This window comes from Hibiscus syriacus, unplaced genomic scaffold, assembly GCF_006381635.1.
Source record: "Hibiscus syriacus cultivar Baekdansim isolate YM2019G1 unplaced genomic scaffold, ASM638163v2 tig00005377_pilon, whole genome shotgun sequence".
NCBI lineage: Eukaryota > Viridiplantae > Streptophyta > Magnoliopsida > Malvales > Malvaceae > Hibiscus > Hibiscus syriacus.
The window spans coordinates 212,542-238,913 of record NW_024062054.1 but is presented as its reverse complement, the minus strand read 5'-3'; the positions used below and the strand labels follow the sequence as shown (position 1 = coordinate 238,913).

The following is a 26,372-nucleotide window of genomic DNA, read 5'->3' as shown; positions in this document are numbered from 1 at the left end:
CAGATTTGTCATTTCCTCGGTGCTTTGAGTAACATTGGACGTCGGTCTCCCGGGATACAACAACAAACGATCATACATTAAGCACAACCATAGTGATCAGTCGAACACAATCTTGTCTTTCTCTATCACCGGAAATAACGAATTTGAAAGGAATTTCTAAGATTTTTCCTATTCCAATGTTTGGGAATTGTTTTTAAGATTGAGCCTTAACTAACCTATTTATAGAGGGGAGAGGAAACTAATCAAAAGGTTATGACCTTTTAATGAAGAGATTTATTGAAAAGTTAATAGATATAATTGAATTGATGCAATTTTATACCAAATAATAAGTATGTTCACTAAGTGACATAACTTATTATTAAAAGACATCAATTTTATTCATTTATTTATTAATTTTTTCCAACAATCCCCACATGAATAAAATTGATGATTTCAAACAATGACTCAATATGGTGATATATTCTACATTCGATATTTGCATAGGATAGGTAGGCGTCCCCCTTTAAACCTTCCCTTGTGAAAATATGTTTACCTTACTGGCTGTCCAGTAGACGTGATGTCCTTGAAATGTCATGTCGTTGGTGTAAGCGATGACATACCTCACACAAATATCTAACTGACAAGAATTTGGTTCTCATGGTTATGTCCATATAGCCGTGGACATCTCCTGGTTCTGCAAGAGTTTAGAGAACTATGCCCCAACAGTCTCTTTGAAGCGTCTCCACTTCACTCTCACATAGGTGACTTATGTTGTTCGGCTCACCAAAACACATAGTGGTCATTAAAAGCATTGCTTAACCTTTTCCACATTTTAGTCATTTTTTTATCATATGAATGGACTTGGGGATAAGAACCCCCACAGTGACCTCACAAGGTCTATGCAAGTAGGTTGTCCCATTGAACTTAGATCTTGGGATTTCTAGTCAACTAAGTTGGGTTTTCCTTCACATAGCGCCTTAAATATTAATGGGTTTTAGTCACATTCCTTTCGATGTTTATAAACTTGATCTCGATTCAACTCATTGTTTAGCGGATCCACAATGTTATCTTTTGATCTTACAAAATCAATATAGATAACTCTAGTTGAGATCAATTGTTTAATGATATTATGTCGTCGAAATATGTGTTTCGACTTACCATTATACTTATACAAGGAACCCCCACACTTTGATGCAGTTGTAGAAAAGTTTTCTACATTTCTATAACTCATATGTTGTTTCGCCTATTTTCTTGTAAGTTACCTTATTTAAAGGTAATTTGCTAATAAAATAGCTTCTTCCACATGTTCTATGACAACCCATAACATGACCAAATGTCATTCATAATTCTTTAGCAATCTTATGGATACTATACACTTCATATGTTGTATCTAACAATCCATTCAAGATGTAATTCCGACATAGAAACTTATAATGCTTTCAAGCTTTAATGATAACAATGTCTATCTCATCCTCTCTATGAATAGGAGAATCATCCTATATTTGACCATATTCAACATGATTAAATATAAAATCTTACGTCTCTTATGTCTTGAAATTCTATCTAAGAATTTCACATGCTTCTCGTTCTGGCTCACAACCACTGACATCGTTGAATTTTATTCAAAGTCTGAATATGAATCAATATTTCAAATCACGAGTTAGGTGAGTCAGTGAGTTTACCATCCGTTTTTTTTGAACAACAAAATTTAATTAGAAATTAAAATTCTAAAACAAAATTTGTAACAATTTTGTTACCTCCAAACGATTTATGTTATCAACAGTAAATTAAATAATTTTTGTTAAACAACAGGATTAAAATCCTGAAACAGAATTATAGGCCCGATTTTGTTCACATAATTTTATTCGGTACCTTATTTATCGCAACGAATTTTAGTCAAAACTAAAATCCAACAATTGAGTAATTTCTATTAAACGGCGGGAATTTAGTAAAACTAAAACCCGAAACAGAAATGTACAATCAACACTATTTTGTTGAATTCGTTAAATGTCAGGATTTAAAACTAAAATCTGAAACAAAACCAACTTATGTTGGACAACGGGATTAAAACCTAAAACATAACCAATTTCTATAGAACGACGAGAATTTAATAAATTAAATCTCGAAACAAAACTAACTTCTATTGAACAGTGAGAATTTAATAAAACCGAAAACAGTAGTATAATCTCAATGTATAAATATTATACAAGAAATATTAAATAGTCACACATACCTTTTTGATTTCTTTATCAATATTATAAATTCGTTGCCAACCAATCTCGAACCATCAACATGTAGGTTCAAGGTGTGCCTCCATAAAGGACAAAGGTGTGCTCCGATGCAGTTCAAGTTGCGAAACATAGGGTGCAACCACAAAATACAAAACTTGGTGGACAACAAATCATTGTGTTCCACGCCACCAAGTTTCGAACAGTCATTTGATAGAACAATTTCTATCTTTGATCGAAATTCACCAAGTCACCATTAGTTAAAAGAAAATTTCATGTGGTGACCGAATATTATATGGCACTTGCATCACTGTGTTTAAAGTTAATGCTTTGTTCCATGACACCACAAGTTTACTCTTAGATTTCCAAGATTTGTTCCAACGATGGTTGCTACATTGTTCACTTGGCGAAATATGGGAAAACAGAGGATTTGTTCGAACGACATTCGAACAGTTTCAAACAGTTCCGAATCAATAGAAACCAGATCACCATTATTTAAAAGGACTTATTTTTTCTCGCAGCCGTAACTTATCACGATAGAACGAGGATGTGTCCAATATGTCAACCTCGCTTGAAACAGGTTTTGTATTCAACATTCCTTGAATCCATTGATCGAAGGATGCACCAAGGATTATATAAAATTTAACATCCATAAAAGTTGGTGGACTCCAAACCTGTAAATAGATTTTGGAACTTTTAATCTGCAAATAGATTTTAAAATTGATGGGGATCTTCCTTGGCATTGGAATCTTCTTCGTATGTATTGCCATAGTACAACAATATTTTTCCTCCAAAACATCACAATAAATTGCTTTTGGAATCAATAGAGAATTTAACTTTGGCGTGGATTCCTCATAATTTCCTGCAAATTACTCTTGGAACCTGCGAATTGCATTCAAACTTGCAAATTGAAAATAGCGTACATCCTTTGTTTTGTCGTTGGTTGATGCTTCATTCGTACATATTCGTATGATTGAACTCAAAGACGGATTAAAAAATATAAAATGAATCTGTCTTAAGATTGTTAGAAAAATGTTAATCCGAGATAAAAATAATAAATATTATTATATAATCGAACGAAGCAAAATAAATAAAACTTAAAGTAGATGCAAGAAATTAGTTTACTCATATTTAGACAATGAATCGGATGAGTAGAGTATGATAAACCGAAGAAGGATTTTTGTCGAGGCCTGTATGAACAGTTTCCTTAAGACATATTCATCATCTCCTCGATGCTTTGAGTAACGTTGGACGTTGGTCTCCCAAGATACAACAACAAACGATCACAACAGTAAGCACAACTGTAGTGATCAGTCGAACACAATCTTGCCTTTCTTTATCATCGGAAAGAACGAATTTGAAAGGAATTTGTCATGGTGGGAGGAGAAGGGCGTGAACGCGAAGAGGATGAAGGAGAATTGGGGGAAATGAGACGAGGGTTAGGGATTGAGAATGATAGATTGGGAATTATGGCACGAGAGGGAAATGAAGACAATTTACCTTTGGAGCGGATCAGAAGTGGAACGGATCTGAAGCAGCAAGAGCAGCCCAATAGCCCATATCTGCAAAACAAATGAGAAAGAAAGAATTTGTTTGATTCTGTTACAAAGGATTGCCAGCTGGCATCCTTAGGATTCTGGTATTGTAACTAAATAAAACAAACTGTGATGAGGTATTTTCCTCATGTTATGAATGAACAACCATTTCTTCTCTGAAAACTCTCAATTCTTCTCTATTCTTATTCCCTATTTCTCGATTTCTCTTCTACTCACCTAAAACCATAACAAATTGGTATCAAGAGCTACGATTCTGGCAAGATTTTTGAGGGCATGCCAAAGAAGAACCAATCGATGGCAGAAGCTGATTTGGCCGGGATTCAGAAACAGATTGAAGACCTTACTGCTTTGGTGAAACAAGGTCAAAATGAGACTAATCCACCTAAATGGTGGGAGACTCAGGAAAATAGGATTACTGCATTGGAGGCAAGAATGACCACGAATCACAGCTATGTGGAAGATATATTGAAGATCTTAACTGGCAGAAATGGTGAACAAGAGCAGCCTGCAGGGGATCAGGTATACTCTCCTAATAACTCTAAAAATGGGGAGAAAAATCCTGTTTTGGTGACGGTAGTTAAGGATAAATCAAGATTTTCGTATAAAACTGATGAACCGGGGATCTTGAAGGATAAGCCTGATGCTTGTTTAGCCATTAAGAACAGTTCTAGGCATGAGAATTTAATGGGTGAAAATAGTAATATTAGACCTGTTATGCTGGGACTGGAAACTGAAAACAGGGGAACAGGGGGTCATTTAGCAGCTCGGGAACTATGTGGCATAGACCCAAAATAGAGTTGCCATTTTTTGAGGGGGTAAATCCTAGGGGATGGCTTCAGAAGTGTCTCAAGTATTTTTCCTTATGCAATGTTCCTGTAGATCAAAGGGTAGAAGTGGCTACTATGTATCTTACAGGAAAAGCAGAAATATGGTTTGATGGCTATATTATGCAGAAACATCATGTAACTTGGCATGAGTTTGAAGCTGATTTGTGCCATAGATTTAGTGACAGGTCTTTTTGTGACATTGTGGAGGAATTCACTAAACTTACTCAAAAAGGATCTGTTGAAGGTTATCAAGAAAGGTTCGAGGAGTTACAACCACACATGCTATTACAGAATCCTACTTTGGGGGAGGATTTCTTTGTGTCACTTTTCATAAGTGGATTGAGAGAAGACATCAAACATAGAGTAAAAGCTTTAGATCCTAAAAATTTATCTGAAGCATGCAAACAAGCTAAGCTCTATGAGTTATCTGTGGAGTTTGAAAACAGAAAGTTGAGACCTTCCTTTAAGGTCCCACCCTACCCAAACCCCATTATTACTTCCAAGACAACTTCAATACCCCTACCTACTAAATCCACACCAATTTCCAATCCTAAACAGAATCTTATTGATTACAGAAGGCAGAATAATCTTTGTTTTAAGTGTGGAGAGAAATTTCAGCCAGGGCATCAATGTAAAACAAGAAACTTTAATATGATGATTGAAGAGGAAAGTCCTATACCTACAGAATCTGTTCCTCCTGACTCAGACCAATAGATCATGCAAGAAGAGGAAAGCTTAGAAATTTCTATGAATGCAATCACTGGGTGCATTAGTCATAACACATTGAGGATTCAAGGAACAATTCAAGGCAAACCCTTGAACATACTGATTGACAGTGGCAGTACACACAGTTTTTTGACACCTCAATGGGCTGATGCTGGCATTCAAGTCCTAACTCCATACCCTTTGGCTATTACAGTAGCTAATGGTCAACAACTATTTAGTTCAGCTAGATGCAACAAAGTAGAATGGCAGATGCAAGGACACTCTTTCATACATGATTTCAGACTTCTTAAATTGGGAGGAAGTGATATGGTGTTAGGGGTGGATTGGATGAAATTATTTAGTCCAATTCTGATGGACTTTAATCAGATGACAATGAGCTTTAAACATCAAGGGGAGAATATTGTTATACAAGGACAGCAACCTTCACTGCTTTTGCAGCAGATTTCAGGTGCTACCTTACTGAAAATGACAGCTTCAGATACACCTATTTTGGGACATGTGGTTTTACTGAGTATGAATGAGACTCCTAAAACCATTCCTCAAGTTCTTAAACCTCTTTTAAAGAAGTACAACTCTATTTTTGATGAACCTAAGGGGTTACCACCTAGAAGAGCTCATGATCATGCTATTCCTCTCAAACATGGATCTAGTCCCATTAATTTGAGACCATACAGATTTCCTCATAACCAGAAAACTGAAGTGGAACAACAAATTGCTGCTATGTTATCTTCTTCTATTATCCAACCTAGCAAGAGTCCCTTTGCTTCTCCATGTCTTTTAATTAAGAAGAAGGATGGCACTTGGCGGTTTTGTGTTGATTATAGACAATTAAATAGTCTGACAGTGAAGGATAAGTTCCCTATTCCGATTGTGGAGGATCTATTGGATGAGCTACATGGTGCAGTTTATTTTTCCAAGATTGACTTAAGGTCAGGCTATTGGCAAATCAAAATTAAAGAAGAGGATATCTACAAAACAACATTTAGAACTCATCAAGGGCATTATGAATTCAAGGTAATGCCTTTTGGTCTAACTAATGCTCCTGCCACATTTCAAGCATTAATGAATGATTTGTTTAAATCATTTCTTAGAAAGTTTGTTTTGGTGTTCTTTGATGATATTTTAGTTTACAGCAATTCTATGACAGAACATATTACTCATTTACAACTAGTTTTGGAGGTTTTGCAAGTTAATCAGTTATTTGCAAAGCTGTCCAAATGTTTCTTTGGACAGACTTAGGTGGAATATTTGGGGCATATTATTTGAGCAGCTGAAGTAGCTACAGATCCTACAAAAGTAGAAGCAATGAGGAATTGGCCTCTTCCTAAATCTTTAAAATCCCTGCGTGGATTTTTGGGGTTAACGGGTTACTACAGGAGGTTTATTGAAAATTATGGGTCCATAAGTAAGCCTTTGACTCAATTGCTTACTAAGGACAATTTTCAGTGGACTACTACAGCTTTGACTGCTTTTGAGAATTTAAAACAGGCTATGTGTGTTGCTCCTGTTTTAGCTTTACCTGATTTCAGTAAAAGTTTATGTTTGGAAACAGATGCGAGTTCAGGAGGAATTGGTGCTGTGCTATCTCAAGAGGGAAGACCTATTGCTTATCTAAGTAAGGCTCTAAGTCCTAGACATACTGCCCTCTCTATCTATGAAAGGGAATATCTTGCTATTTTATTAGCAGTTTTAAGTGGAGGCATTACTTAGAGAGCAAGCCTTTTATTATTAAAACTGATCATGAGCCTCTCAAGTATCTACTGGAGCAGAAACTGACAACCACAATCCAAAAGAAAGGGTTAACTAAATTACTGGGGCTGGACTATTCTATACAGTACAAAAAAGGTAAGTCAAATACTGTAGCAGATGCTTTGTCAAGGCAATAGGAAGATGCTGGTAAATGTCTAGCTATTGGAACTACTTTGCTTATTCCTAGCTGGGTACATGATGTCGAAAACAGCTATAAGGATGATAAATTAGCTGCTGACTGGATCAATATTTTGACTGTGACACCTACTGCTGATCCTAATTGGAAATTTTCAAAAGGAATACTCAGATTTAAAGGCAGAGTTTACATTGGTTCTACTGGGTTTCTTAGACTACAAATTCTTCAAATTTTACATGACTCCCCTCATGGAGGTCATTCTGGGACTCAAGCTACTTATCAAAGGATTAAATCCTATTTTTATTGGCCTAGGCTTAAGGCTATGGTAGTCACTTATATTAAATCTTGTACAGTTTGTCAGCAAATTAAGGTGGAGCATATACCTAAACCAGGACTACTACAACCCCTTCCTATTCCTCAACAGGCTTGGGAGGTGATTACTATGGATTTTATTGAAGGCTTACCTACTTCCTTAAGGAAAAATTGTATATTGGTGATAGTAGACAAGTTTACCAAATATAGCCATTTTATGGCATTGTCTCATCCCTACACTGCAGTTGAGGTTGCTAAGCTATATCTAGACAATGTCTATAAGCTCCATGGTCAACCTAAAATGGCTATTTCTGATAGAGATAAAACATTTACTAGTCTCTTTTTGAGAGAGCTAATGAAGCAGTTGGGTACTACAACTTTATTCAGTACTGCTTACCATCCTGAAACAGATGGTCAGACAGAGAGGGTTAATCAATGTCTTGAGCAGTATTTAAGAGGCCTCTGTTTTTTGCAACCTAAACAGTGGGCTAAGTGGTTGGCTCATGCTGAGTGGTGGTATAATACTACCTATCACACAGCCTTAAACCTAACACCTTTTCAGGCTCTATATGGTTATAAGCCTCCTACAATGGTTTGGAAACCAGATGCTACAGTTTATTCTGTGGGTGAACTAATGAAAAGCAGGGAAGAAATCAGACAAATGGTGAAGCAACAATTAGAACAGGCTGCAAACCGAATGAAGCAACAGGCAGATAAAAAGCGTTCAGAAAGAAGTTTTGCAGTAGGGGATAAGGTTTACCTGAAGTTGCAACCTTATCGTCAAACATCCCTTGCACTACAAAAGAATTTTAAGTTAGCAGCCAAGTTTTATGGGCCGTACAAAATTACAGAACGAATCTGAGAGGTCGCGTATAAGTTAGAATTACCTGAAAATTCTCGATTGCATCCAGTCTTTCACGTCAGTATGTTGAAGAGGCATATTGGGCCAGTCGCAACATCTTCGACAGAGCCTCCTGTGGTAGATGAAGAAGGTCAGTTTCGCATAGAACCCAGTCAAATTTTGGGAAGGAGAATTATAAATCGAAATAACAGGCCAGTTACTCAGTTACTCGTTCGATGGACTAACCTGGACGCCTCACATGACACCTGGGAAGATTATTCAGTGCTCCAAGGCCAATTTCCGTCTTTTGATCCTTGGGGACAAGGATCCTCTCGAGGGGTGGGTATTGTCATGGTGGGAGGAGAAGGGCGTGAACGCGAAGAGGATGAAGGAGAATTGGGGGAAATGAGACGAGGGTTAGGGATTGAGAATGATAGATTGGGAATTATGGCACGAGAGGGAAATGAAGACAATTTACCTTTGGAGCGGATCAGAAGTGGAACGGATCTGAAGCAGCAAGAGCAGCCCAATAGCCCATATCTGCAAAACAAATGAGAAAGAAAGAATTTGTTTGATTCTGTTACAAAGGATTGCCAGCTGGCATCCTTAGGATTCTGGTATTGTAACTAAATAAAACAAACTGTGATGAGGTATTTTCCTCATGTTATGAATGAACAACCATTTCTTCTCTGAAAACTCTCAATTCTTCTCTATTCTTATTCCCTATTTCTCGATTTCTCTTCTACTCACCTAAAACCATAACAGAATTTCTAAGAGTTTTCCTATTCCAATGTTTGGGAATTGTTTTTAAGATTGAACCTTAACTAATCTATTTATAGAGGGGAGAGGAAACTAATCAAAAAGTCATAACCTTTTGATGAAGAGATTTGTTAAAAAACTATCAGGTATAATTGAATTGATGTAATTTTATACTAAATATTAAATATATTCACCAATTGACATAATTTACTATTAAAAGACATTAATTTTATTCAATTATTTATTATTTTTTTCCAACAAAAAGTACCTTGCACCTATTTCCTATGTTACCACAAACCACATTTTTCATCTGAGGTCCTGAATAAGACTTGACTTAAATCCTAGGTTTTGCTTTAGTGGTACATATCCTTTAGTCGACCCACCATCAATTAAGGCATCATCAAAAATTGTGCACGGACAAAAAAACCTCAAGTCACTAAAGCAGATCTTTTTTTCCCTCTCTTTTTTCTCTCATTTTGTAAGCCCAAAGCCCCCTTTTCAACAGTCCTGATGTCATCGGGCGTCACTCCGACCCTTTCCTCCCATTTGATGATCTTCCCATATTGGTTTAAGGATAAATATAGTCATGTTTTTTTTTAACTCATCAAATGGTTTATGGAATGAAAATAAATAATATATTCATTAATAGGTCTGGATTCGAATAGTTATATCTATAAGACGTGTGTTATCAGCGACTAAGAGACATTCTGAACATATATTATCAGAGTTTTGAATGACAGACGAGTAACGAAATAACGACTGCTATGTAACAGTAAAAATATCGTCCGAAATTGTTATTTTCAAAATAATGATGTGAAACAAAAGCACATCAATACTAATGGATGATGAGTTGTGATTGTAATTTAATGGGCAACGGTCAATTGTGACAATAATAAGTTGTTATTCTCATTATTATTTTATTCCGGTAAAATTTTAAAAAAAATCAACAGTCTATTATAATAATTAAAATTATTATATTTTACAATAAGCTGTGTATTTATAAAAATAATTATGTTCGTAATATCCTAGAGTGAAAACAATACTATATATTATGATACATGACCGAAATTTGATTAAGTGGGCTGCTACGTCTTATCTATGCCTTCATTGAATGAAAGCACAACCTCACCATTGAAGCGAACATAAGAAAGTAAGAAAGAAAAAACATATTTTGCAAAGAAGCCAAAAGTATTTCAATGCATTTAACATTTCAAGTGTTGCATTCACCTAAAAGCAAAGGAAACGCATCCACATAAAATCCTCAACTTCAAAACCATAAAGGCGTCTATCATACACAAAATAAACCCTATTTTTCGTATGCAACTTCCATTGAACCTATAAGTGGTCTTAGCCGTTATGGAGAATCTTGTTTTTACTAGAGGTCCTGAGTTCGAATAATTGTGTATGTACCGTATGTGTGCTTTTAAATGATTAAAAAGATTTTAAATAGATAATACATTTTAATCATTATGATGATTAATTTAATCACAATTTTGAAATTTTAATTTAATTAATATAATTTTAATAATTTATTAATAAAATAATAATAGTAAAATCCACATCATACATATATAATAATAAATTAAAGTTATGATGATTAAAATAGGAGCGATTCAAAAATTGAGTGATTAAATTGAAAACTTTTAAAGTTTAATGACCAAAATAGAATAAAGAATATAGTTAATGATGAATGATGTAAGTTACCCAATTTATAAAAACATTAAAAGGAGGGTTGACATGCTTAACGTCCCACGACAACATAAATTAATGGAATCGTTGGTCAATGTGTCACACCCTAATTTAGGGTGAAATTATAAGTTTTCGAAACTTATAGTCAGTTTTAGAAGTTGTAGGAAATTTAGGGACTTAGACTTGAATTTTCTAATTTTATGTCGGCAGAGAAAAAAATTATATCTTTAAAGTTTGGGTTCTGGTTACAAATCAGAAACAAAGAAAGCAAACCCCCAAACAACCCCAAAATTATCTTCCCTATCGACCCCTCTTTGTCGCCTTGATTCTCCACCGTCCGACCACCGTTCAACTCGTCGCCACCACCATCGTGTTCGTCGTCGACCGAAGACCAAAGCCCAAGCGTTATTGCATCGTGAAACACCTCTGTTCGTCGTAATTTTTTCTCTAAAGTGGGAGACAAAATATCCCCTAACGCTCGAATTTTCGTCGATTCCGGTGGATCCGACCACCCGTTCATTACACCACCTGCACCATCGGACTCAACGTCACCATGTGCTCAAAACCGGACCGAAATCATCGTGCCTTTGTTTCTCCATCATCGTCACTCGCCGGCCACCGTTGGAGAAGCTTGAACGTTTAAAAAGTCTACAATATGTCATGTTTCGTAAAAAAATAACACTTGCACGAGACTCCCGGGGTGTCGATCTACAAATTTGGAAATTTTCATTGTCGTCTGATGATTAGAGCCACCGCACGAGCCACCCACTGTGCGTGGGCTTCGTCTAGAGGCCTGGGGAATAGACTGACCAACTGGACTGATCTGAACCGATTGGACCGAGTCGTCTGACTAAGCCGACCGAGCCGTCTAACCGAGCCGACCGAGCCGTCTAACCGAGCCGTATGACCGAGCCGACCGAGCCGTATGACCGAGCGGATCGATTCGTCTGATCGAGACAACTGAGTTGCTCGATCGTGTCGACTGAGTCGCTCGGTCGTATCGACCAAGCTGACCGAGTTGCCTGATCGAGCTGACCCGTGTTGACCGTTGACTTTTTCCGGTTACACCTATTATGATGTTTTTCGACATCCACTACTAGAAAACCCCCCTCTAATGACGCGCATTGCACGTCATCTATGGGTGCGGATGACACACAAATGCCTATCGTTGAAGCCACCGACATGAATCTCATATGACACGCAATTGTGTGTCATAAATCTATGATGCGCATTTATGACGCTCATTGCGCGTCATTGAAGCCCCCATCATAAATGAAGATGACACACATTTGTGTGTCATAAATTTATGACAAGCATTTATGACTTACATTGCGTGTCATTGAAGCACACGTCATAAATGAAGATGACACACATTCGTGTGTCGTGATTGTATGTCGTAAATTATATATATATATATATATATATATATATATATATATATATATATATATATATATATATATATATATTGTAGATTGACAAATAATCAAACTAAATCACATTTAATGCCTCATAATACTAAATATATATACCATATTATATATAAGCAATCATTTGCATACAATATATTAACATTAAGTTATCGAAAATATTGTAATCATATGTTGTTGAAAACATTTTGATATTTCGATATAACAAATTAAGTTAAATGAAATTTAAGATTTTCCAAAATGATTTTCTAAAGTATATTCGATAAAATTATTCGAATATCAAAACATTACTCCAAATATTTCAAAAATCATTTTTAATCCTTACTTAAGTGTAAAATTAAGTTTTAATCTTAAAACAATTTCAAAATAATCTTTCAAAGTATTTCGAACCATTTCAAAGCCAAAAATTCCAGATTGCTCAGAGGGAACCGATTCCCCCCCAAGGGGGTACCGATTCCCCCATGAATGGTTTGGCTCCGAGATTTCCAGAATGCTCGGAGGGAACCGATTCCCCCATAGGGGGTACCGGTTCCCCCCTGTTCAACGGTCGAAATATTTGAATTTTACACTTAGGGAACCGATCCCCTATGAGGGGGAACCGATTCCCCCCACGCTCTAAGTTGTTTTATTAATTGTATTCACACTAAAACGGCTATATTATCTTCATTAATTATCCCCAACGTTCAGAAGTGAATCAAGGTGTATTTAAACAAGTTCTGAAGCCCTTGATCAACAAGAAATCATAGAGAAACAAGAGAGAAAGCATCAAACACCAAGTTTGTGCAAATCAAGCCAATTTTCCTTTCAATATTCATTTTGCTTTCAAGAACACCATTTGTGCTCATTTGTAATTATATTTGAGTGTTCTTTTCTTGTTCTAGAATTGTGCAAACATCTTACCTTGTGAGGTTTTCCTTGTAAGTTTGCAAATTTGTAATCTTCTCTTTGGGAAAGAGTGTTATCAAGAATTGGGGTATATTCTTGAGAGTGTTGTAAGGTTATATATTTGGCCTCAAAAGAAAGAACAAATTAGTGAATTTGTTGGAAAATCCTTAGTGTGGATAGCTAAGGTAGTGGACGTAGACTTTGATTGAGAAAGTCGAACCACTCTAAATCGCTGTGCAATTACTTTCAATTTTCTGCAAAAGCTTCCACCAAATTTTTTAATTGCCAATTCACCCCCCCTCTTGGCCAATTCTGTCAATCGATTAACTCAACAATTGGCATCAGAGCCTAACTCATTTGAAGGTTTAATCGCCTCTTGAGTCGATTCGGGAAGAGTTATATCGATTATAAAAGTCATCAATGGCCTCCGCTTCAAACTTCGACTCCGGTCTCGATTCGATGCCAGTCAACAAGCCTCCTTTCTTCAATGGAGCTAACTATGCTTATTGGAAGAATAGAATGATGTACTTCATTCAAGCAAGTGACATGGGAGCATGGAATGCTGTAGAAGAAGGATACATCAAACCTCTCACTCATCCAAGGTTGTGGAGTGAAGGAGAGACAAGAATGTTCCAGCTCAACTCCAAAGCCATCCATATCATTTTTTGTTCTCTTGGACCAGATGAATACGGAAGAGTTTCATCGTGTACAACCGCCAAAGAAATATGGGACAAACTTCAAGTCACTCATGAAGGTACCGATGAGGTAAAGAAATCTAAAATTAGTATTCTAACGCATAGCTATGAAAATTTCAGGATGAAACCAAATGAAGATATCAAAGCTATGACGGATAGATTTTCAACGATTGTCAATGGTCTCAAATCATATGGAGAGATCATTTCAAATGAAAAGCTTGTGAGGAAGTTAGTCTACTCCCTCCCAAAATTATGGCAATCAAAGAAGACGGCAATCATCGAGTCTAAGGACTTAACGTCCTTAACTCTTGAAGAGCTAATTGGGTCACTCCTCACTCATGAAATGATGCTCGAAGATGAGGTGGACCTCGACAAAATTGACGAGACACCAAAGGAGAAGGAGAAGAAGAAAAACATTGGAGTTGCTCTCAAATCCACAAAAGATGAGAGTGATTCGAATAACGATGACGATGACGAGGAAATGGCATTGTTTGCCAAACGGTTCAGAAAAATGATGAGACCTTATCGAGGAAGAAAATTCAAACGAAATGAAGGCCTCAAAAATGAACCGAAAGAGAAGGACCCGATCATTTGCTACGAATGCAAAAAGCCAGGGCATGTTAAATATGATTGCCCACAATTGAAGAAAAAGGGTCAATCAAAGAATAAGCACAAGGCTCATGTGGCTACATGGAGCGATGAAGAAATTTCCGATGAAGAAGAACAAGAAGTAGCTAACATGTGCTTGATGGAATTTGGGGAAGATTCTAAGGTAACCTCCAACTTATCCGATTTTGATGATTTATCCTATGATGAGTTATTAGAGGAATATAATGGGTTGGCTTCGGATTATGATAAATTATTTTTAAAATATAAAAACGATGTTTCAAAATTGAAAAATGAAAACAAACTCATATCCAAAACCAACAACGATCTTGAAAGTAAAATCAAAGATTTGCAAATCAAACTAGAAGAGTTTGAAAAGAAAAATTTAGATTTGCAAAATTTACTTTCAAAGATCAATGATGATCATCAAAAGAAAATTGATGATCTTAAAACTTCTTTTGATAAAGTTGGAACAAAACATTTTGAAAAAGGTGGAAATTCAAAATCCAACTTTGTTAGAAAATGTTTTAGAAACTACAATCATAGAGGTCCCCAAAGAACCTCTAATGGAAAAATCGTTAGAAGTATGTGGGTTCCTAAAGAACTCATTACTACTAAAGATAAAAATATCCTACACAAATGGATACCTAAGGGGACTAGGATTTTGGAAACTAATGAATATGGACCCAAAAGAATTTGGGTACCAAAAATCAAAAATTAATCTATGTTTGTAGGGAAAGGAACATTGCTACAAGGCACGGGAAACAAATTCAAATTCATGTTACCTTGATAGTGGATGATCAAGACACATGACCAGAGACAAAAGCTGGTTCATTGAGCTTAACGCCAAAAATGGAGGAGAAGTGACTTTTGGAGACAATTCAAAAGGTCACATTGAAGGTATTGGTACAATAGGTAATACCTCTTCCATACAAATTAAAAATGTTTTATATGTGAATGGATTAAAGAATAATCTATTCAGTATTAGTCAATTATGCGATAAAGGATTCAATGTCTTATTTGAAATTAATGGTTGTAAAGTCATTGACATTGCATCTAATCGGATTATGCTTGTTGGTCATAGAATAAGGAACATTTACATGGTGCATTTAGATTCTTTTGATATGACTAATTTATGCCTAGTTGCTAAGGATGAACATGATAGTTGGTTATGGCATAGGAGACTAGGACATGCTAGTATGAGTGTTTTGCAACGGCTAATTCAAGGTGATTTAGTTCGAGGGTTGCCTAAGCTTAAATTTGATAATGATAAAATCTGTGATGCTTGTGCTAAAGGAAAACAAAAGCGTGTTTCTTTTAAATCCATTAATGAAGTATCAACAAGTAGAGTATTACAATTGATCCATGTAGATCTTTTAGGGCCAACTAGGACTACTAGCTTGGGTGGAAAACAATATGCATTTGTCTTGGTAGATGACTATTCTAGATATACTTGGGTTCTATTTTTAAGTACTAAAGATGAAGCATTAGAACAGTTCATCACATTTTTAAAAATAATCCAAAATGAAAAGGGTTACTCTATAACTAGTGTTAGGAGTGATCATGGAACTGAATTTGAAAATCTTGGATTTACTGAATTTTGTAACTCTAACGGTATTAGCCATAATTTTTCAGCACCTAGAACCCCTCAACAAAATGGAGTTATTGAGAGGAAAAATCGAACTTTAGAAGAAATGGCTAGAACTATGCTTTGTGAAAATAATTTGCCAAAATATTTTTGGGCGGAAGCCACAAATACCGCTTGTTATGTTGTAAATCGAGTAATGATTAGGCCAATTTTAAAGAAAACTCCATATGAAATTTTCAAAAATAAAAAGCCTAACATTAGTTATTTTCATCCTTTTGGATGTAAATGTTTTGTTTTAAACAACGGTAAAGAAAATCTTGGCAAATTTGATGCTAAAAGTGATGAAGGAATTTTTCTGGGTTATTCCTTAAATTCTAAAGCCTATCGTGTATTTAATAAAAGAACTTTAGTTGTAGAAGAGTCTATACATGTTGTTTTCGATGATAATCCCCTTCTGAGGAAGGATTCTTGTGTGAATGATGATGTAGGTATTATAAATACAAATGACGTTAGACATGACGTTGGAGAACCATCATCAAAGGAAGAAACGAAAAATGAGGAAACTCATAATCCTCTTGAGAATCCAACCATTGAAGAAAGGGAAGTATCTTATCCAAGAGAGTACAACTATGTCAAGGATGGTGAAATTATAGGTGATCCATCAAAAGGGGTAACAACTCGATCTTCTCTTAGAAATATTTGTAATTATGTTGCATTTATCTCATGCATAGAGCCTAAGAATATTAAAGAAGCATTAAATGATGAACATTGGATTATGGCTATGCAAGAAGAGTTAAATCAATTTGAGAGAAGTAAAGTATGGACATTAGTTGAAGGCCTAGTAATAAATCTACTGTAGGTACTAGATGGGTATTTAGGAATAAGCTTGATGAGAGTGGTAATATAGTGAGAAACAAGGCTAGACTTGTTGCTCAAGGGTATACTCAAGAAGAGGGCATAGACTATGATGAAACATACGCTCCCGTAGCTAGGATGGAAGCAATTAGAATGTTATTAGCATTTGCATGTTTTCATGAATTTAAATTATATCAAATGGATGTTAAAAGTGCATTTTTAAATGGTTTTATAAAAGAAGAAGTGTATGTGGAACAACCTCCAGGTTTTGAAGATTCAAAATTTCCAGATCATGTTCTTAAATTGACAAAAGCTCTTTATGGTTTAAAACAAGCTCCTAGAGCTTGGTATGAAAGATTGTCAAATTTTTTAATTAAAAAAGGTTTTTCAAAAGGAAAGGTTGACACTACATTGTTTTTAAAACATAAAGGTAAAGATTTATTAGTAGTTCAAATTTATGTTGATGATATAATATTTGGCTCTACTAATGATGTTCTTTGCCAAGAATTTTCTAAGCTAATGCAAAGTGAGTTTGAGATGAGCATGATGGGGGAGCTCTCATTTTTCTTGGGACTCCAAATCAAGCAAAGAAAAGATGGCATCTTCATTAATCAAGCTAAGTACGTCAAAGATATGCTCAAGAAGTTTGGACTGGAAAATGGGAAATCTCATGACACTCCAATGAGCTCTTCAACAAAGCTTGACTTAGATGAAGGAGGTAAATGTGTAGATGTTAAATTATATAGGTCAATGATTGGCTCTTTACTTTATCTAACTGCAAGTAGACCAGACATTATGTTTAGTGTTTGCTTATGTGCTAGATTTCAATCATGTCCTAAGGAATCACATTTACTAGCTGTTAAGAGAATCTTTAGATACCTTAAGGACACTCCTAGTTTAGGACTTTGGTATCCTAGAGACTCTAGCTTTAGCTTGCATGCTTTTTCTGATGCGGATTATGGAGGATGCAAATTAGATAGGAAAAGCACCTCCGGTACTTGTCAATTCCTTGGAAATATGCTATTTTCTTGGTTTTCAAAGAAACAAAATTGTGTTGCATTATCTACCACTGAAGCGGAATATATTTCAGCCGGTAGTTGTTGTGCACAAGTTTTATGGATGAAACAACAACTTTTTGATTATGGAATTGAAGTAGGTACTATTCCTATCAAGTGTGACAATACTAGTGCTATTTGTCTCACTAAAAATCCCATCCAACACTCTAGAACTAAACACATTGAAATTAGACATCACTTCATTAGAGACCATGTCACTAAGGAAGATGTAGTTCTAGAATTTGTTGATACTTTGCATCAATTAGCAGATATTTTTACAAAACCCTTAGATAAGGAAAGGTTTTGGACACTTAGAAGAGAATTAGGTTTAACTGACCTATCTTCACTTAGTGTTTAAAATAATTCAGCACTTGTAATAAATACTGAAAAATGCTCATAATAGTAATTTTTGATTGCATTCATTGCTATTAGTTAGGGGGAGTTTATGATTCTTGATGAAAAAATAATTTTATGTTCAAATATCGATTAAAGATTAATTTAATTGTTTGAACATAATTTTTTTTAATATATGAGTTTCCTATACCACTAGAGAAGATTAATTTAGCATTTTGTGTGCTTAAAAATCGGATTTTAGCATTTTGGTGCAGAGGGAATCGATCCCCCCCATGAGGGAACCGATTCCCCCTTTGAATGGGAACCGATTCCCCCCACAGGGGAATCGATACCCCCCTGGGGTTCTGTTAAAATCGGGCAGAACCCTTCAAAACACGCAAAAACCCTCTATTTTCTTCCTTGCCGACCAAACTCTCTCCCTATCTCTTTTCTTGCCTCAAATCAACGATATTTATCGAAATTCACTTCAAATATCATCTCCTAAACTTGCAATCATCATTAAAATCGTGCAAACAACATCTAAATCCCCTCAATCTTCATCTTTCAAGGTAAATTTTTTTTAAACCCTCTATTTCATTGATTTTGAACATAGGATTAGTCTTTATTAGTTCTAGGTTGAAATAGTGATCGGGCATTGATTGTTTAGTGATTAGAAAGTAGATGTTACAACTAATTTCATCAAAAACACAAGAATTTTCCAAAATTTTTAATTTTTTGAAATTAAAAAAAATGTTAATTTTCAAATTATTGTGTTTTGATTAAATTATGTTGTTGTTATGAAAACTATACATATATTGTTTCTAAAAACCATATTTTTCAAAAGTTTTTCAAAAACTTTGCCCATTAGGATTGATTTAGAGAACCTTGAAATATTGAGGACTCAATTGAGTTTTGGGATTAATTGAATTGCATACATTTGTTTTTAAAATTATAGGTTATTCAATCTATTCCGATTTCATTCACCATGTCTAATCCTAAACGTGCTAGGTCTTCATCTAGTCGTTCTAGTCGTCAACCAAATCCACCTCCTATTCCTTAAAATCCTATTCCAAATCTTGATCCTAACTTGACTATCCAAAATTCTTGTTTCAATCAACCGGGTCCTAAAGATTATCGTTATTGGTTTTACCAATATTTTGACTCATATAAGATTAGGGAAGAACGTATCCCATCTCTTCAAACTATGGTTGCTATTAACTTTAAATATCTCCCTATCTTGCACGAATGGAAATTTGATAAACTTTTCGAACTTGAACCCATTGTCTATCATCAACTTGTTCGTATCTTCTACTGTAATGCCGTTTGTATCAAAAATCGTGACAAAACCAAAACCATAGGAGTACGTTCCTACCTCCTAGGTTAATATTTCCATCTTGATCCGGATTACATAGCCAATGCCTTAGGCTTGGATAATGAAGGTTTATCAAATGAAAAACAAGTTTTAGGCTCACGATATAAACGGAATGATAGTGCAAGTGTTCTAGATCTTCATGAGCGTTTTCTTCATCTCATGATCACTTGGTGGTTTCGACCATCCGGGGGTCGTTATTCTACTCTCAGAGCTTTAGACCTTTGGTGGTTGCATTGTTTTGGACACAACATAAAAATAAACCTTTCCGAGATTATATTTGCTGAGATCATTGAAACCGTTAACCTAGTGCCAAATAAGAAACTCTGTTCTTCACTAGTTTACGGTTGTATCCTTAGTAATCTCTTTTCTAAAGCCGAGCTTCGAGTTGGTCTAGATGCCGCTTTTCCTCTTAAGAAACAAATCAATCTTCTTTCTTTAACAAGAGCGGGATGGGTCAAAAATAAAGAAACCGGTGAATGGGTTCGATCTTCTGCAACTACTCCGGGAGCTAGTTCTTCACAAGCTCCACCCGGAGCTGACGAAGATCCAGAGTTTGACCAATTAATGAGGGATATCAATGAAGCTGAAGATGAGCCTGAGCAACCCGAGGAGCATGCACAACAATCAACTCAAATGCCTCCATATTTTCAATCTTTTATGGAGACATTTGATTACCAATATGCGACCATGGATTCACACTTTACTTCTATAGAGTCTCATTTATCCACAATGGGAGCTCAACAATTAGAAATTCTTCGGGAAATGCATGCAAATAATGAAACAACAAACGCACGTATTAATGACCTCACTAACGAAATGGCCGCTATGCGAGCTCGTTTTCCTCCTCCTGATCCGGATATGTAATTAAATGTTTTACTTTGAACTCCAAACTTATTGTTTTAACATTTTGAATATTTTGGAATGTTTGAATTTGTGGATTGTGAATTTGTTTGGATTTATGGATGGTGTGAACTTATATGTTTGGTGTGATTTATTCATTATTGCATCATTTACATCATTATTAGCAATATGACCAATTTTACCATATCACATTGTTTATGAATATTGATTATGGAACTAATGGCTAACGATTCTCTTGATTGTGATCTTAGCAGCTTATGCATACATATACCTAATCAATTGTCTAAATATTTTTCACGTTTATTTGAATCTTTTTGATTTAACAAAAAGGGGGAGAAGTGTGTGTGTTTTAAGTGTGTTTTAAAATAATAAATGGGAGAAGTGTTAAAGTAAGGGGGAGTAATTTCAAAACTTGGTTTCAAAATCTTAAAATTACTAAAATGTTTTGTTATATCAAAAAGGGGGAGATTGTTGAAAATATTTTGATATTTCGATATAACAAATTAAGTTAAATGAATTTTAAGATTTTCCAAAATGATTTTCTAAAGTATATTCGATAAAATTATTCGAATATCAAAACATTACTCCAAATATTTCAAAAATCATTTTTAATCCTTACTTAAGTGTAAAATTAAGTTTTAATCTTAAAACAATTTTAAAATAATCTTTCAAAGTATTTCGAACCATTTCAAAGACAAAAATTCCAGATTGCTCAAAGGGAACCGATTCCCCCCCAAGGGGGTACCGATTCCCCCATGAATGGTTTGGCTCCGAGATTTCCAGAATGCTCGGAGGGAACCGATTCCCCCATAGGGGGTACCGATTCCCCCCTGTTCAACGATCGAAATATTTGAATTTTACACTTAGGGAACCGATCCCCTATGAGGGGGAACCGATTCCCCCCACGCTCTAAGCTGTTTTATTAATTGTTTTCACACTAAAACGGCTATATTATCTTCATTAATTATCCCCAACATTCAGAAGTGAATCAAGGTGTATTTAAACAAGTTCTGAAGCCCTTGATCAACAAGAAATCATAGAGAAACAAGAGAGAAAGTATCAAACACCAAGTTTGTGCAAATCAAGCCAATTTGCCTTTCAATATTCATTTTGCTTTCAAGAACACCATTTGTGCTCATTTGTAATTATCTTTGAGTGTTCTTTTCTTGTTCTAGAATTGTGCAAACATCTTACCTTGTGAGGTTTTCCTTGTAAGTTTGCAAATTTGTAATCTTCTCTTTGGGAAAGAGTGTTCTCAAGAATTGGTGTATATTCTTGAGAGTGTTGTAAGGTTATCTCTTTGGCCTCAAAAGAAAGAACAAATTAGTGAATTTGTTGGAAAATCCTTAGTGTGGATAGCTAAGGTAGTGGACATAGACTTTGATTGAGAAAGTCGAACCACTCTAAATCGATGTGCAATTACTTTCAATTTTCTGCAAAAGCTTCCACCAAATTTTTAATTGGCAATTCACCCCCTCTTGGCCAATTCCGTCAATCGATTAACTCAACATATGTCGATACAAAATATCACGGCATAATAAAGTTTTCCACATAAGATACCCATTCTTTGCGAATATCATCAATGTCATCATCCGTGTATTCTTCCTTCCCATCGCCAACCAAAGTAAAAAATATGAAATAAGTATATAATGTATACTTATTTAAAGTGAAGCATATAACTATCAAAGAGTACTAAAATGAAAAAAATGGCCAAGAATCCCAAAAGAAATGAGAAGCAGGTTCAACATATAGCGCATAAGCTTCCAACTACATATTGTAATTATTTTTCAGACAGAAATGTACCCAAAAAACTTGTTGATGCCTAAACCTTTGAGAGATTTCAATAATAGTCTTCCCTAGCTTTATATTCGGTATACTGGCACCCATCTTATTCAGGTAATCTACTATTTCCTTCGGTAAGTTGGTCTGCACAGGATTTTCCACACAAACAACAAATAGAAAGAAGCAATGAGTAGTGGATAAACTAATAGAAGCCAAAATTGTAGAATTCTTTAAACAAACACATCATATAAAAAATTCAAGGATTGATTATTAGATTTAAAAGATTAGTCCAATGTATACAAATAGGAAAATGGAAGAAATTTAGATAGCAATAGCACACAATAAGCAGGTAATCATCAGAAACTTAGAATCACAGAGGTTCAAAAGCACTTACAATGTCAAAGATATTAAACAGAAAAAAATGCATATATTGAATAGTAAACCCATGGTTCTGCTCCAACAGATGTTGTAGGGTTCAATATCTCCTTAACATGCTCCCAAAATGGTGAACCAAGGATACTACCAATAATACAATGTGTTAAGATCATTTTGGATATTCAAAAAAAAGGATAGCTTTAAGGTAAGTCCGTAGGATAAGACAAACAACAAACCCAAGATATGTTATGCATCAAAAGAATACTGACCCAAAAATGTGAATAGAACAGAGGATTCAAAATAAGTTTTAAATCACTTCAGGGCACAATTACCTTGCAACAATACTTGAAAAAACCAATAGATAAGTGGTAGTGAGAACAGGATGCATTCTTGATGGATTAATATTAAAAGAAATATAGGGTTCTACTTTAGTGATCGGGGTATCTTCCCTATCCAACACACAAAACAAAGAAAATATGACATTGAGAAAGAACATATAACCATTATTATAAGTTAATAAACAAACAATGAAAGTTACAAATCTCTTAAATGAATTCAACAATAGTAGTCCTAGTTCACATAAAATTAGTTACTGCTCACTGCTCGAATTAGCCATGAACTATACTATCTATGCTGCACAAAGAAGAATCGAAACCAAAGCCTATGTGTCTCCTCCAAATGCATCTAATGTCTAGGTAAGTAGCACTAACTTTACCTTGCATCAGATGCTAGTTTAAACCCATAGTACTGCAGCATTATTTTCCTACAACCCTCAGTTACAACAACTGCCCACTTGGTGACTACAGTAAAAACACCTAATACAGCAAGCATGTACATACAAAGATTTTATTTTGCACACAATATTTTAAACTAATATGTCCTTTCCATCCAGGTGTGTACACAAGAAATCAGTGGATAGACCGAGAAGCTCCTACAAAGAAGAAAAAAAATACTTGCTTCATATATATGACAATAGTTGGCAGAATCAAAGAAAATGGTAAGTACAAACAAGAAGCATCCATAAACTAATACAAAACAATTATTGGTAACCTGCAACAATCCTAAAGATATTTCAGACATTATTTGGAAATAACAGAAAATAAGCAGTACAGGACAAAGAAAGTCTAAACAATACAATTGAATATTTATCTTTTTTCACAATTAAAATATTATATTCCTCAGCATGTAGAAACTCTATGAAATTGCTAGACTGGGTATCAAACTTCTATAATGTGATGGTACTTGTCATGGAGCATCATAATATATACAGAAAATAAGTTTACAAATATTAATAATCCTCTAATATCAATAGACATGAGAACGTTCTGGCACGGTGACATTAAATTTCACCTAAAGATAGCAAGTATAATATTTATGCCTAAGCGGTTTAGGTAAAAACAACACCAACCAGAAAAGGTGACAGTGGATTCACAGAAAGTCAAGATAGATTACCTTATGTCTCGATTCCAGATGTGAATTGGACTCAAAGTTTCATCATGCATATCATTTCCATAATCATAACTTGACATCATAGATGACAAATATAGTTGCAAAATGTGACTACCAAGAATTTTAGCAAACATAAAGGCAAGAATAATTCACTTGAAGAAGACAACCAGGAAAGGGAAGTTCCACCACCAAAAACCGAGCATGATTCATGTTTTACCTCAAGAGTAATGGACCCACAAAGGGCCCTGAATTTTGTTACGGCCAAAGCCATCTCAGGTTTATGATTAGCATCTTTATAGAGATTTGGCTTCAACTTATGCAATTCTTTGGCCAATTCTTTATCCGGATGTGCCTGTATTGAAAGGGGTTTTTCCACTGAAAGTACCTATATTAAATCATATAAAACACGGAATCAGGTTGGGATTTTACTTGCAAAAGATAAATACCAGAAGAATAAAATGATCATATTGTAGTTAAAGTTATGTTGGTTTCCATTTTTAACTGTCAAGCTTAATTCTTTGCCATTAACATCTCCAAGATCCATTCTAGTTCCCTAATTTCTATCTTGATCGCTTTGATCTAAACTTAAATTGAGATGAAAACAACCCAAAAAGTAAAATTTTACACTTCTAAATACCAAAAGAAGCAAAGGGGGAAATAATAATGGACATCACAAAAATGGTAAAAATGGAAATTTTAGATGAATGGTGAGAATTCAATTTCCATGAATACTGAAGTAAAAGTACTCATTCGTTATCAGATAACAATATACAATTTAGTGATTAATGATTTAGTGAGTACTATATAAATATGGTAAAGCCTCTCATATTCCATTTCCAAGTACTAGGTTGTCGCTTAAAATTATCATTTAACTACGTACAATGTCTATCTCTAGTTGAAAGCTGTAATTTTAAAATAAAAAAAGAATAAATGTTACAAACCTGCAGATAGTCCTGATTGGATTAATGGAGTGTTATCTGTAGTCTAATATGAGATTACATGAAAAGATTGACATCTTATTTTTATTATTAGGAATTAGAAAAAGACAAAAACCCTATGGAAAGACAAATTCATTTTTCAGAGTCACTCAACTTTGGGATCTAAACAAAAGACAAAACCCAAATGCAAAAATGAGCCATATCTTTCTCTTCCTTGTCTTGTTTTTCAAGGATTTTATGTTGTTTATACAACGAGGAATATTTAAAGTTATCAAGCAACGAGGAATAAGATCAGTCCACAACTGCATACGCCATACCAATATTTCCTGAGCTGTGAAATCTTGGACGTTTTCGATGGATTCAAAGTTATATATAAGAATGAGGTTATGTTACTTTCAAATGCAACCTATTCTAATTATATCAGTAGTTTCAGCATAGAAAATAGCTGATTCAACCATCATCCAGGCTTCTCTTATCATCCTACTTGTTTTATCGACAAATATAATGAATGTAGAAGCAAAGAGTTATGGTGGCCGTAAGACAATGCATAAAACAATGATTTATATAGTTATGGCCATTACCATTAAAATGAAAAAGAAAACTCATTAACCCAATTCCAAACACATGCACACAAAAATCAAAATTCAATTTCCAAGTAATCAAAGGAAACGAGAAAAAAAAAGAAATTCCCAAATAGAAAATAGAGAAATACGTGTAAAAGAAAAGAACAAACCTTGAACAGAAAAGGAAGATTAGGCCCCCATTTTTTCAAAACCTTATGACCAAACACATTCGTATTCTTCAAAATCCAATCTTTTAAACCCAAATTCCCACCTTCTCCATTGTTATCAGCCATAAAACTTGGCCCTGAGTCATGGGTTCCCATCCAAAACTCAGCATATGGCCTATCAGGCTTAATCTCAAACCCAGAATTCAAAGCCAAAAGCCTCGCCACCTGTGCCTCCATCCCACATCTTCCCCAATCGTAATTATGAACCCAAGATCTTAGCCGCTTCACCTTCTCGACATTAGTCTTCGCCCTGAACAGAACCCCCAGAAACGAACAAAGGAAACTGATTTTGAAGAAAAATGAGAAGAGAAGAGAAGAGAAGAGAAGAGAAAGGGATACGAGAGAATGATAATGCGGAAGGGAGGGGGCATTTTTTGCTGGTATTTGAAAAGTTTGAAAGGGTACGTAGAGAGAGGGAAACAGACTGGAAAAAGAGACCGAAAAAGAAGTGAAGATGAAAATTATAGGGGGAAAATTAAAAGACGACCTTTAGAGATGACACACAATGAAAAGTGTACTATGTGTATTTACTAAATTTTTTAGATTATGACTATTA

The 26,372-nt window shown here is 35.0% G+C and overlaps 1 protein-coding gene and 1 long non-coding RNA gene across 2 annotated transcripts; both read right to left on the bottom strand.

The window, feature by feature from the left end:
* Positions 1-3,631: 3,631 nt before the first annotated feature.
* On the bottom strand, positions 3,632-8,484 carry LOC120199178. Its single transcript, XR_005523428.1, has 3 exons — positions 8,401-8,484; positions 8,274-8,309; positions 3,632-3,769 (listed from the first exon to the last, which is right to left on the bottom strand). It is a non-coding gene; the product is annotated as an uncharacterized LOC120199178 (long non-coding RNA).
* A 145-nt stretch (positions 8,485-8,629) lies between these two features.
* On the bottom strand, positions 8,630-26,187 carry LOC120199155 (mannose-6-phosphate isomerase 2-like). Its single transcript, XM_039200339.1, has 5 exons — positions 26,156-26,187; positions 25,760-26,066; positions 24,242-24,473; positions 23,355-23,454; positions 8,630-8,894 (listed from the first exon to the last, which is right to left on the bottom strand). Exons 1-5 carry the CDS (start codon positions 26,185-26,187, stop codon positions 8,630-8,632), a joined length of 936 nt encoding a protein of 311 aa, XP_039056270.1.
* Between the last annotated feature and the right edge of the window lie 185 nt (positions 26,188-26,372).